Raw genomic sequence first — 13,384 nt, forward strand, 5'->3', positions numbered from 1 at the left:
TCCACACAGTTCTAGGGTATACCTGATCAGGTCCTGGGGATTTATCCACTTCTATGCATTTCAAGACATCCAGCACTTCCTCCTCTGTAATATGGACATTTTTTTTTTTTAAGATGTCACCATCTATTTCCCTATATTCTAATATCTCCCATGTCCTTTTCCACGTTAAACACTGATGCAAAATACTCAGTTTCTCCCCCATCTCCTACGGCTCCACACAAAGGCCGTCGTGTTGATCTTTGAGGGGCCCTACTCTCTCCCTAGTTACCCTTTTGTTCTTAATGTAAAAACCCTTTGGATTCTCCTGAACTCTATTTGCCAAAACTCTCTCATGTCCCCTTTTTGCCCTCCTGATTTCCCTCTTAAGTATCCACCTACTACCTTCATGCTTTAAGGATTCACTCGATCTATCCTGTCTATACCTGATGTATGCTTCCTTCATTTTCTTAAGCAAACCCTCAATTTCTTTAGTCATCCAGCATTCCCTTCACCTACCAACCTTTCCTTTCTCTGAACTCTCGTTATCTCATTCTTGAAGGCTTCCCGTTTTTCAGCCATCCCTTTACCTACGAACATCTGCACCCAATCAGCTTTTGAAAGTTCTTGCCTAATACCGTCAAAATTGGCCTTTCTCCAATTTAGGACTTCAACTTTTAGATCTGGTCTATCCTTTTCCATCACTATTTTAAAACTAATAAAATTATGGTCACTGGCCCCAAAAGTGCTCCCCCCATTGACACCTCAGTCACCTGCCCTGCCTTATTTCCCAAGAGTAGGTCAAGTTTTGCAACTTCTCTAGTAGGTACATCCACATACTGAAACAGAAAATCTTCTTGTACACCCTTAACAAATTCCTCTCCATCTAAACTTTTAACACTATGGCAGTCCCAGTCAATGTTTGGAAAGTTAAAATCCCCTACCATAACCATCCTATTATTCTTGAGGAATAACAGATCTCCTTACAAATTTGTTTCTCAGTTTCCCTCCGACTATTAGGGGGGCTATAATACAATCCCAATAAGGTGATCATCCCTTTCTTATTTCTCAGTTTCACCCAAGTAACTTCTGTGGATGTATTTCCCGGAATATCCTCCCCAAGTACAGCTATAATGCTACCACTTATCAAAAGCGCCACTCCCCCTCCTTTCTTGCCTCCCATTCTGTCCTTCCTGTAGGATGTGTGTCCTGGAATATTAAGCTGCCAGTCCTGTCCATTCACTGTGGTCTCGGTACCATTTTATATATTTAAAGAAGCTCTTAATGTTCATTCTTGTGTTAGTTGCTTATTGGCCTTATTTGTTTATTTTCTCAATTTCTTTTAGTAATTTTTTGTTGGCTTTGAAAAAAAAACTTTCCCTATTCTCTGGTTTGCTACTAATCTTTGCCACTTTGAAGGTGTTTGCTTAAATCTCATTTTATCTCTTCATAGAATTTCTAGATATACAATTACAGAATAAGTGAGTTAAGCAAGGGTTTTCGCAAAATTATTCAAAACAGATAACTGTCTCATACCTGTGTGTCCTGTAGTTGGGATTCCAGGGTACTGTGGTCCTTGGTTAGTTTAATTGTCTTGCTTTCCGCCTGATTCATTAGCGAAGTAACATTGTCCAACTCACTCTGAACACAAAATAAATATTTCAGTCACCAGGTATTCTACTTAACAGCAAGATCTATGAACAAATTCCCACTTTGAAGCTAGGGTGTCTGACCATTTTCGTTTCCATTCCCACATGCTTGCTTCCAGACCTCTGATACTTTCCAAATCACAACCACATTTTATAGCGCACAGAAACGTGCAAAAAACTACTAATTCAAACATACTGGAAACCAAGACAGAAAGCAGCATCAGTCTCTGAATTGTGAAGCACATCCGGCAGCGACTTCTTCAATGATCTCAAACTGTGGCTCTGAAGAACAGCAAGTTAAATGATACCCTATCAAAACTACGCTCAATTCTCTTACCAAGGAAAGAAATGATCCATACTTTCAGCAATTAATAATCTGCATTTTTGAATAGCTTTTGCAACAGGTATGGATATATAAGCTACGTAGAAAAATGAATTTAAGCTCCATATTCTATCCACTAACTGCATAGCTGACACAACCCTCACCAAGTTGAGAGGTCTGAGCACTGCACTAGCTTCAGAATTTCTGAAACAAAAACAAATTGTTAGACAAACTCAACAGGTCTGGCAGCATTTGTGGAGAGAAAACAATCGAGGCCAGTAACCTGTGTTCAGAATTAGAAGCAGCTAGGTTTTTGTGTTGATTTTTTGTGAGGGAGGGGTAGAGGGGAGTGGGCTGGCAAGGACAGAAGTCCAGAGTGTGGCACTGGAAAAACATAGCAGGTCAGGCAGCATCTGTGCAGCAGGAAAATCAATGTTTCGGGCAGAAGGCCTTCATTAGGAATGAGGCGGAGGAATTAGTCTCATTCTTGATGAAGGGCTTATGCCCGAAGCATTGATTCTCCCGCTCCTTGGATGCTGCCTGACCTGCTGTACTTTTCCAGCACCACACATCGGACTCTAATCTAGCATCTGCGATCCTCACTTTCTCCTAATGAGGTTAGAACTCAGGCAGAGGAGAAAAAAAGGTAGGCAGACAATTTGGGCAGTACGGTGGCACAGCGGTTAGCACTGCTGCCTCACAGCACCAGGGACCCAGGTTCCATTCTCCGGTCTGTGTGGAATTTGCACATTCTCCCTGTGTCAGCGTGGGTTTCCTCTTGGTGCTCTGGCTTCTTCCCACAGTTCAAACATGCAGCATAGGAGATTAACCATGCTAATTGAGGGGTATTTGGAAAGGTAGTGTGGTCATGATGGGCCAAATGGCCTGCTTCCACACTGTAGGGATTCTATGATCCTATGAAGATGGTTGTTGATAGCAAGCTTTCCCAATTCCAGGGAAAGTAGCACCAATTATGTCATCAAGGTACCTGAGAGATACCTTGTGGGAAGACACCCTAGTAGATGTAGGACAAGAAATGATCTACATACCCACAAAGACACAGGCATAACTAGGGCCCATGCAAATAACTCGGCATCACCTTCTTTCCAAAAAAAAAAAGAGTTAAAGGGGGAAGTGTCAAGTGAAGATGAGTTTGGCCAGAGGATGGTTCAGTCTTTCTTTCGAGGAGGAAATTTAGAATCTCTGGATTATCCTGATGGGATTTGCCATGTACAGGAATACATACCTATGGTAAAGAGATGGCAGCTGGTGTCCGTAAACTGGAAAATGATGCAAAGTGCCAGAATTAGATGCAAGTGGGATGGAATTAGACATTGGGGAGGAAACAAAAAGTCCAGAAAGGAAGAAATAAGTTCCATGGGACCAGACAGATAGAAATAATTGGTTCACCAAGACAGTCCTATTTGTGGATTTTGATAAGATGGCAGAAGTGGTTGTATTGGGTAAGAGAACAATAAGCTCAGACACTGTTGGGAAGGGAAGAGTCCAGATGAAAATGAGGTTAATGACAGTCAAGGACACAGCATTATGTTCGATGGTACAGTAATTGGAGGCCATGTCCAAGAGCTACTGGTCAGCCTCCAAACATAGATGTCAGTACATTAGACAATGACACTACTACCCTTGTCTAATTATAAAGTCAGGGTTGGATTGGAGAGCACAGAATGCAGTCAGTTCATTGGGAAACAGGTTAGAATAAGTGAGGGGAACAGAGTTATCTGTCACTTCAGCAATGTTCCTAGGCTAACATTTATCATTTCAGTCCACTGCAGTGCTCCAGCCAGCTCAATGCAAGCTGGAGGAACAATACTTCATTTTCAACATGATACTGTACATACTTTTGACTTAAAGTTCAATAATCAGAGCATGAACATCTATGTCTATCGCCTACCCCACAACCGCAGGTACCATCATGAAATGGGTTGCTTTCAGCACAGCCAATCCATTTTTAACTACCTGGTCCCCATTGTTACCCATCTAGTTTTTCTTCTTCCCTGTTTTACTACCAACAATCCCTTAGCCTACCATTCCTTTTTTCTCTCTCGGGACTCATGTCCACTTTGCCACTCACTCTTTCCCACTGTCCTGTTCATCAGCAAAAATTCTACATTTTCTGAGCTGCTTCTAGGTTCTGAAGAATCACTGGTCTCAAAATGTCAATCGTTTCTCTCCACTGAGTTTCTCCAGTGTTTTTGGTTTTGTTTCAGATCTCCAGCATCTGCAGTCCTGAGTGTTATTTCAGCATTTCTGCATTACGTGTAAATCAGGCATAACGTCTGCAGCTCTATGCTGTTTTAATCTCAAATCACCACTCATTGCTTAGGGTCACGCAGTAACAGACACTTGGGCAAGCTAGCACTGGATTCCTGCTCATGACATCATGTCAATTCAAAGAGGGGAAATGGGGAGCAGTGGGCAAAAGGAAAGCTAGTCAAGACACCTTCAACCAATACAATTGATAATTTAAAAGAAACCCTAAAAAGCAGGATCAACACCACACAATTATGGTCAACATGCTGATCGACTGATTACAATTAGCTCTTGCCATTCCCATAAATATGTGTTGGGAACTCATTGATACCCTTTAGAAGATGAAAGGCTAGAAACTTTGGATTTGCACATAATGGTAAATTCTGACATAAAAACACATGATGCCTTCTTGTTGCCAATTCTCCAGTACTGTCAGCTGATACTGGGGCTGATTATGGAATGGAGCAAATGTAGACAAAAGTACTGGGATTTTCAAACAATACTGATTACAAATATACTTGATATTATAAAAGTATTTATAAAGTAAAAAAATTCAAATATAGATAGTTCTGGGACAACGCACAGTTGGGCAGCTCAACTTGACTACAATGTCGCTGAAGAAATAGGGAACAGTATTTTGGAGAACACTTACCTCCATTGGCAATAGCGTGATTCCAGCAAGGATTGGTTTGTGCGCTTCGTTCTATGCATGTGGCTGAAATCTCAGCAATGTTCTGCGCATGCAATTAACACACCAAAATCTGTGGGTTGTGTGTATGTGCAATGTCCGCGCTGAACATTTTGTGCTATTCTGCACATGCGCAATGTTAGTGCTGGCCTTCGTGCCGTACATCAGTGCCAGTCTTGATTTCATTCTGTACGCTCCCCAATGTCAGCTGACAAAGCAGCTTTGTGTGACAGGTACTGTACAGAGAGCAGCTTTCTTAGGTTTTTTTTAAGATGTACTGTGTTAAATTTACTTTTGTTTTACGTTAATAAATCGGATTTCAATTTTCCTTCAGGCTGAGCTAAAACTTTGCGTGACACTTTTGGATGATTTTTGAGCAATCATGAGTAACACATTTTGCTGCTCCTAACCCCACTTTTCCCATAGGCCCCATTATTCATATTAACGAATTTATTAAGCAAGGTTTTGCTGTAATAGGAGAAGTACCTGTATTAGAATATATTAACTTAATTTCACCAACGAATAGCAATACCCAGCTCGTGCATTCACCTGCAACTTGTTGACTTTTTCAATCAGCTCAGTTCGGGAACGATCCCCATCTGTATTTTTAACTTGGAGTTCCTGCAATTGGGTCTCCAGCTTCTTCCGCTTGTGCTCAGATTCAGCTTTAGCCTGCATCAGACGCTTCACTTCAGTGCTAACCTCATTGCGTTCATTCTCCAGGGCCTGTTTGGTTTTCTCCAGTCCAGTTTTGAACTGTAGAGAGTAGCAGAGTCAATTTAAGTTTGTCAAACTTAGCTCACAGCAAGACCCAAATTTATAACACTCATTTCCTTTATTACAGGAAGATGTTAATTGGATTAATATTCAGTGTGTTGAGTATTGTTATCATGCACCACTGCAAGTTAATTTATTTACTCTTCATCTTCCAAGCCACATAAGTGCTGCATGCAGTTCTGGCCACATTCTGGAGATCACATATAGAAACAAATACGATGATGCACATTTATATATAAAATTGGTATCAGAACTGAAAGTAGTGTTATTTGGAAAGACTGAGACCTGACAAATTTATAGATAGGTTGGAAAGGGTAGCTGTGGAGAATATATATATTCAATTGTGGGGGAAAGCAAAACAATAAATATAGGATAGTTGGGAATAAAGTCAATAGGGTGCAGGCAGAAATTTCCTAAAACATAGCTAAAATATAGAGCTTGCTACCACAAGAAGAGATTTAAGTAAACAGTTTAGATATATTCCAAAGGAAACTAAACAAGTTTGTGAAAAATGAGTGAAAGGATATGCTGAAAGGACAAGACAAATGTAAATGAATGAAAGAGAGCCTATTTCAGTACTGCATGTACCATGTAATTTTATGAGATAGATCTGCAAGGCAGAAGGAAAAGATATGTTAATAGTGATAGTAATTGCTTTAAATTTGTACCACACGTGGATAAATTTTAAAATGAACTGCAAATTATAACTCAAATACAACTAAACACTATTCAATTTTCATGTTATTTTCTACAAATAATTTTTTTTAAACCTAATTTAGGAAAAAGACAACAGAAACAGCATAGACATTGGCAAGAATAGCATATTATCCTTCTTTCTGTCTTTGGAAATCACTTAGTACTTACTCTGTACTCACTACTCGCTTACTATTGCGGAGCTTGGAGTTGGGCAATTATTCAGTGAATCTTGAGTCACATGTGACCAGTACCTCAATAATGGGGACATTAGCCTGAGAGATACAGCACACATTGACATGCCTGTCCTCCCATTAGATTTTGCAAAGACAATGCTGGTGGTACCTCTGCAGGGATTTAACATGTCTGGCCCACGGTTCTGATGAATACAGAAGGGCGGGGACTAGGGTTGCCCTTTGGAACATAAGCTTTGTGCTGGGTTTCAGGCTCTGACTTCAAATACTCTTCTTCTTAGGCATCGGAAGGCTGTACTGGTGTCAACGTTGGATTGCATTCTCAATGGCTGTTCACATTTAAAGGAAGCTTCGAAGTTATGGAAAATAATCCATGATGTAGATTTTGATGGTCAGGGACACTGTTGTGTGGCAGGAGTGGGCTGGTAAAGAACCTTACTTTTCCATATATTTAATGTGAAACCCATTCTCAATAAGGCCCAGTGAATGTGTCAATAATGGTTTGTCAAACGACCTGAGTGTGTGAACATGCAGCTGTCATCTACGTAGTGAAGATTGATGACTGAACTCAAGATGGTTTTGGTTTGGCGTGCAGGGAAAGGTTGAACAATTTCCCATTCATCCTGAAACATTAGTCGTTGCCAGGTTAGCTGAGATGCACTGTCCAAGTAGATCTGGCAGTCCAGCAAAATTGAGCCTCCCATCCAGAGTTTTATCTATCAGCTTAGGGCCAGTTTGTATATTATACAAAGAACTATTTACACTTATGCATAAATGTATCTAGACCATTTTTTTGTTCCTACCTTACTGAGTTCTATCAAACTCTTGACAACATTGTAACAGTGCAAAGAAAATTAATTACACAATTGTTAGGTGGTTTGTTCCCACATGATATTCCGAATTGGAATATCTGTGTAGCATTACTTTGCCCTATTTTGGGCAATACTTGAGTTTAAAATATTTGGACTTTGGTTCAAATAAAATTTAAATTCAATACATGAAAAGAATAGTAATTGAAAGCTAGTCTCAGTAATGGTGACTATGCAACTACAGATTTTTGTAAAACTCATATGGTTCACTAATGATCTTAAGGGAAAGAAATTTCTGATCTTGACCTGCATATGACCCCAGATCAAATTAACATGGTTCACGTAATCATCCTTTGAAATTGTGCCACTCAGTTCTAGGGCAATTTGGGATGTGCCAACATTTATTGCCCACTCCTAGATGCCCTCAAGGTGGTGATGAGCTGCTTTCTTAAGCCGTTGCAGTCCATTTGATAGGTACATCGACAATGTGGTGAGGGAGGGAATTCCAGGATTTTGACATTGTGACAATGTCAAAACAATGATACATTTCCAAATGGATGCTAAGTGGTTTGGAGGAGAATTTGTAGTTGGTGTTCCAATGTTTCTAATAGCGTTTGCTGGCTTGGAAGGTGCTGTCTCAGTAGCCTTGGTGAATTTCTACAGTATATCTTGTAGATGGCATGCATTGCTGCTACCAAGTGACAGTAGGAGGAGGATTAGATGCTATGGATGTGGTACTAATCAAATAGACTGCTTTGTCCTCGATCGTGTCAAGCTTGAGGTGTTGTACTCATCCAAGTGGCAAGTGTACTAACATGCTCCTGATTTGTGCTTTGCAGAAGGTAGTCAGACACTGGGGAGTAAGAAGACAAGTTACTCACTACAAAGATTCCTTGCCTCTGACCTGTTCTTATAGCTACAGTACTTGTGACTAGTCCACTTCAGTTTCTGATCATGATAACCCCCAGAATGTTGATAATGGGCTATTCAGTGATGCTGATAGTATTGAATTTGAAGCAGCAACGATCAAATTCTCTTTTGTTGGAGATGGCCATTCACACAAGGCAAGTACCAGGCGATATTACGTGCAACACATGAGCCCAAGCCAGAATAATGTTCGGGTCTCACTAAATTTGTGTACGGACTGCTTCAGCATGCAAGTAGTTATGCCTCAGACACAGCATCTCTGAACTTTAAGTATCAAACCAATAAAGAAATTAACATACCCGTTTTGTCTGTTCAAGTTGCTCAGACAGATCTTCCACAATCTGAGAGTGTTTTTGTCTCATTTCCTGAATCTGTAATTCATGGGTTTTTGCTTCATCTTCCAGGGCTCTCTTCATCTGACTCACTTCTTGCTCCCGTTTTGCTCTTTAACAATTATAAATGAAGGAGGAAGAGAGCGGATAAAAAGATAGTAACAAATTTAAAATGATGAATACATGTGTATAGAAAAAGCCATGTTTTGTAGTATTAAAACAGATACCAGATGCAATTCAGTGTTAATTACCACAAACGGAAGAAAAGGATCCCATTGATTTTAATTTGTTTTGAAGAGGAGACAATAGAAATGGACATGACAACATTTATGGATGTCATTTATATGGATTTCCAGAAGATTTGCTCATGTCCTTTAATAAAGGGACCGCAATTGACGTGAAGCCTATAGAATTAAAAACAAACTATTGACCAGGTTGGGAAATAGTCAAGCCGAAGAAAGAGAACAGGAGCAATGTGAAGGAATTTTAATTGATTGGTGTGATCAGTAATGGCCAAGATTGTATGTTAGGTCCTTAATGGAGGGGTGTACCACACATTCTCAGACCAAAATGGCCCATGTCTGCTCTCTCAAAATGGCCAAGACAGGCCAGCCAGCCCACCCTTGCACTAAAACACTAAATGGCTGAGAAGACAAACACTACTAACAGCCAGTTCCAGACAGTTTGATAAAAGCATGCCTACAAAACAGACAAGTGACTAATCCCAGCTTCATTAATGAAAGAATAGCTGCCCAAACTAATGAATAAACACCAGGTGAGAGATACAGCCTATTAACTCCCTAAACAGCTACCAGAACAACAGCTAAAGTTAATTTGTAGAAATTAGTTTTTAGGAATACTTCAGAATATTAAAAAATAGACTCCTGTTAAAGATTCTTCAGCGAATCATAGGGGTAGCTTTCAAGATAAAAGCATAATACAAGTATTAAGGGAAAAGCATTTAAACCTAGATGTAGGATTAATTACAGAATGACTTCACTTCCACGCTTAATAAAATAGATTGTTTGCAACTACTAACCACAAAAGGGCTAAACTTTACACTTTATAACTAACATTATAATAGAAATCACCATTACAAATGTTATAGCAAGTTAAAACTAAATATCTTTTGCATTTTTACATATATAATTAGGTCAGTAGGAAATACAATGAAATTACAGAATTAAGGCTGTCCTTAGAGGTAAGACAGCCTGAGACAGACCCAAAGGAGTATAGCTAGTAACTCTGGAAAGAGAATGAATAGGATACATAGAAGATTATAGTGTCTGCTAAGCACCATAAGATCATGGGAACCTGGGGTTTCCCATCATGGATTAGGTGTCTCATAGGATTGGGTATAGAGACTAAGGGGGAAGGACATAGTGACAGTGTTGTATGCAATCGCTGTAACTCAAAAATGTATAAGAATACTGCTTTATGCTGTAAGGTCAGTGTGTTATTGTTGAAACTTTATTGCTGGAACAGCACAGCAGGTCAGGCAGCATCCAGGGAACAGGAGATTCGACGTTTCGGGCACAGGCCCTTCTTCAGGAATGAGCAGAGAGTGTTCAGCAGGAGAAGATAAAAGGTAGGGAGGAGGGACTTGGAGGAGGGGAGTTGGAAATGTGATAGGTGGAAAGAGGTCAAGGTGAGGGTGATAGGTCGGAGTAGGGTGGAGGCGGAGAGGTCAAGAAGAAGACTGCAGGTCAGGAAGGCGGTGCCGGGCTGGAAGGATCCGGCTGAGACAGGGTGGGGGGAGGGGGGATGAAGAAACTGGTGAAGTCCAAGTTCATCCCCTGCGGTTGGAGGGTTCCCAGTCGGAAGATAAGACGCTCCTCCTCCGACCGTCGGGTTGTTGTGGTTTGGCGGTGGATGAGTCCAATGACCTGCATATCCTCGGTGGAGTGGGAGGGGGAGTTGAAATGTTATTGATCTATCTTCCAATCTGAGCCAAAGACTAAGGAAAAAATTGCTTTTCTATGTCAAGCCAGATTCAGGGAAGATCCTTTGGCCTTTACCCTGCAGTCAGTCAGTTTCTGCTTGAATAAAAATCTTCCACTTGCCTGAATCCTGCCTGCCTGCCTCTAGAGTCTTCATTCCTAGTTGGGAATTACTCTCCTACATTCAATAATTCAGTGCTGAGCTAGATGCTACGTTAGAAAACTACACATCTAAATTTAGTAATAGCGAGAAGATTTGTAGCTCAGGTGGAGGTTCTGAATGTAAGTTTGCTCGCTGAACTGGAATTCATTTTCAGACGTTTCGTCGCCATACTCAGTAATATCTTCAGTGAGTCTCCGGACAAAGCAGTAATCACATAACTATATTAAAGTATAATAGAACTTGTAGATTAAAGAATATATTCCATAAATCTATCAATAGTTTAAGTTAATAGTCAAAAATGAGAAAAATGTGGGTCATTCACTTTAGACCTAAAAAGCAGAGGGTAAATCTCCCCAGATTCGACACACACAGGGAATAGGAGTGCCAGTTCGAACTTGACTCCTTGTCACCACAAGACATGCTTGTTTTAAAAGCAAGTGACTGCTCATAAATATTGTCAGCAAAGTTTTAATAAATAGAAGGACTTTCTTCTGCTAACTTTCTTCCCATTTCCTCCCAGATAGTACGGTCACGTATTCTACTTACTGCCAGAAGGCATTTACATCAAACAAAAATCAGATAACGAACAAGTGGAGCCACTCGGCTTTAAGGGATTTAAACTCAAGAAAACTTATGAATGTAAAGAAATTGGGCCATTATTCAACATTTCCCAATTTTCATGCAATATGAGGAATCATTTGGATTCTTGAAGCCAGGATCTGAAGGCAATGTCTTGTACAACTGAAACATGACATCTCAACTCTCTTACTCAATGCTCTGACTGAAGGCAAGTGCGCCAAATGCCTTCTTTACTATCTTGCTTACCTATGACGCCACTTTCATGGAACTATGTATCTGTACCCCTAGATCTCTGTTTGACAACACTCTCCAGGACCCTACCATTAACTGTGAAGTCCTGCCCTGGTCGGTCTTAAAAACGTAACACCTTGCATTTATCGGAATTAAATTCCATCTGCCATTCCTCAGGCCAGAGGTCCAGTTGATTAAGATCCCATAGTATTCTTAGATAAATCATCTTCATTGCCCACTATACCACCAATTTTGGAGTCATCTGCCAACTTACTAAACAAGCTTCCTATACGCTCATCCAAATAGTTTATGTAAATATCAAAGAACAGAGGACCCAGCACAGATCCTTGTGGCACACTGGTCACAGGCCTCCAGTCTGAGCAACAACCCTCCACCATTCTACCTCCTTTAAGGATGCCAATTTTGTATCGAACTGGCTAGCTCTTCCTGTATCCCATGTGATACAACTCTACCAAGCAGTCTACCATGTAGAACTTTATCAAAGACCTTGTTTAAGGTCCCTGTGGACAACTTTCACTGCTCTGCCATCATATACCTTCTTTAAAATTGAACTTTATAGGTAGTATTGAAATGTGATATTGTAGTTATTATTCTTCGGGTTACCTGAGTTCTTGTTGGGCAGCAGTAGAGTCAAGTGTATCTTCCAGTTCGGTTTTCAAAGCCTCCAATTCCTCACCAAGATCTCTTTTCTGTTTATCAGCCTTAGCTCTAGCAACTTTCTCAGATTCCAAATCCTCCTGCAACTCACTAATGTGAGATTCCAGTTCACGGATTTTCTTCAGGGCAATATTCTTTTGCGTAGCTTCTTCATCTATTCTGTAGATGATATGAAATCAGTTAAACTTTATGCTTCTTGGAACTGGCCAACTCACGTCTTGCTTATTCCAATCAATTGTGTCGGAGTCAAAGTAATTTCTACATATTAGTAGTAAGAGAACAAAAGCTATCTTCGCCATTTACCATTCCACTGCAATTTTTACCTGGACAGTGCAGCCTGGAGCTCCTCTTCTTTCTTAGCTAGCAGTGCTCGGAGTTCTGCAATCTGTTGTTGCAGTTCAGAAATCTGATCATGTAAATCAGACGAGTCTCCCTCCAATTTACGGCGATTCTTCTCCAATTCTTGTCGCAGCTTTTCCTCTCTCTTCAAACGATCTGTCAAAATTAAAACATACTGCCATGCTGATTTTATGTATATATCCCCTCAAAACCAATTGGTATTTCAAATTACATATCCTGTTCAGGATGGAAATGGGACACGTGCAGAATTCATTTCTTGTGGACCAAAGGTTGATCAAATGAACAAAAGAACCCAATACATGCTAGGTTACTAAAGTATCCCTTCAAAAGGGAGAATAGTTCACTTCTGTGAACTATTTTAATCCGGCTGCAAACTTTTGCCATCAGTCTGGGGACAACTGGCAGCCATTAACTCAATTCTTAATTTTCATAAATGTTTATCCCTTACAAATGCTTCTAAAACATGTTGAGAAAGTAGCAGATTGACTTGAAAAACAGATTACTGAACAGCTTCCTACCCTGATCAGGACTAATAACTGACAATCATCAAAACATACAACTTACCACAAATCCTATTGCTTAACTGTGTCACCTCCAAACACACAGCACTCAAGGCTATCTTCAAAGAGACAGTGATTTCAGAATACTCCAGGGCTAAAAAGCACTCACTGACATGGCAGTATAGCGATTATATTGGATTGCTAATTCAGAGACCAGGACTATTAATCCAGACGAGGTCAGATGAAATCCCATCATGGCAGTTTGAGTAGTTTAACTCCAGTTTTAGAAAATATA

The 13,384-nt window shown here is 40.2% G+C and overlaps 1 protein-coding gene across 2 annotated transcripts in view; it reads right to left on the reverse strand.

Moving 5' to 3' along the window:
• Window positions 1–13,384, reverse strand: part of LOC122542322 (myosin-9-like) — a 169,611-nt gene that overhangs the window by 25,734 nt on the left and 130,493 nt on the right. For both annotated transcript variants that reach the window (XM_043679971.2, XM_043679970.2), the window contains 5 exons: window positions 12,553–12,724; window positions 12,176–12,388; window positions 8,606–8,750; window positions 5,456–5,662; window positions 1,513–1,617 (listed from right to left, as the gene is read on the reverse strand). In XM_043679971.2, coding sequence (XP_043535906.1) covers window positions 1,513–1,617; window positions 5,456–5,662; window positions 8,606–8,750; window positions 12,176–12,388; window positions 12,553–12,724 — 842 coding nt within the window. The remainder of the gene's footprint in view (window positions 1–1,512; window positions 1,618–5,455; window positions 5,663–8,605; window positions 8,751–12,175; window positions 12,389–12,552; window positions 12,725–13,384) is intronic.

Source organism: Chiloscyllium plagiosum, unplaced genomic scaffold (assembly GCF_037043375.1).
Source record: "Chiloscyllium plagiosum isolate Xiang-an unplaced genomic scaffold, Cpla_swu_hap1 HiC_scaffold_33, whole genome shotgun sequence".
Taxonomy (NCBI): domain Eukaryota; kingdom Metazoa; phylum Chordata; class Chondrichthyes; order Orectolobiformes; family Hemiscylliidae; genus Chiloscyllium; species Chiloscyllium plagiosum.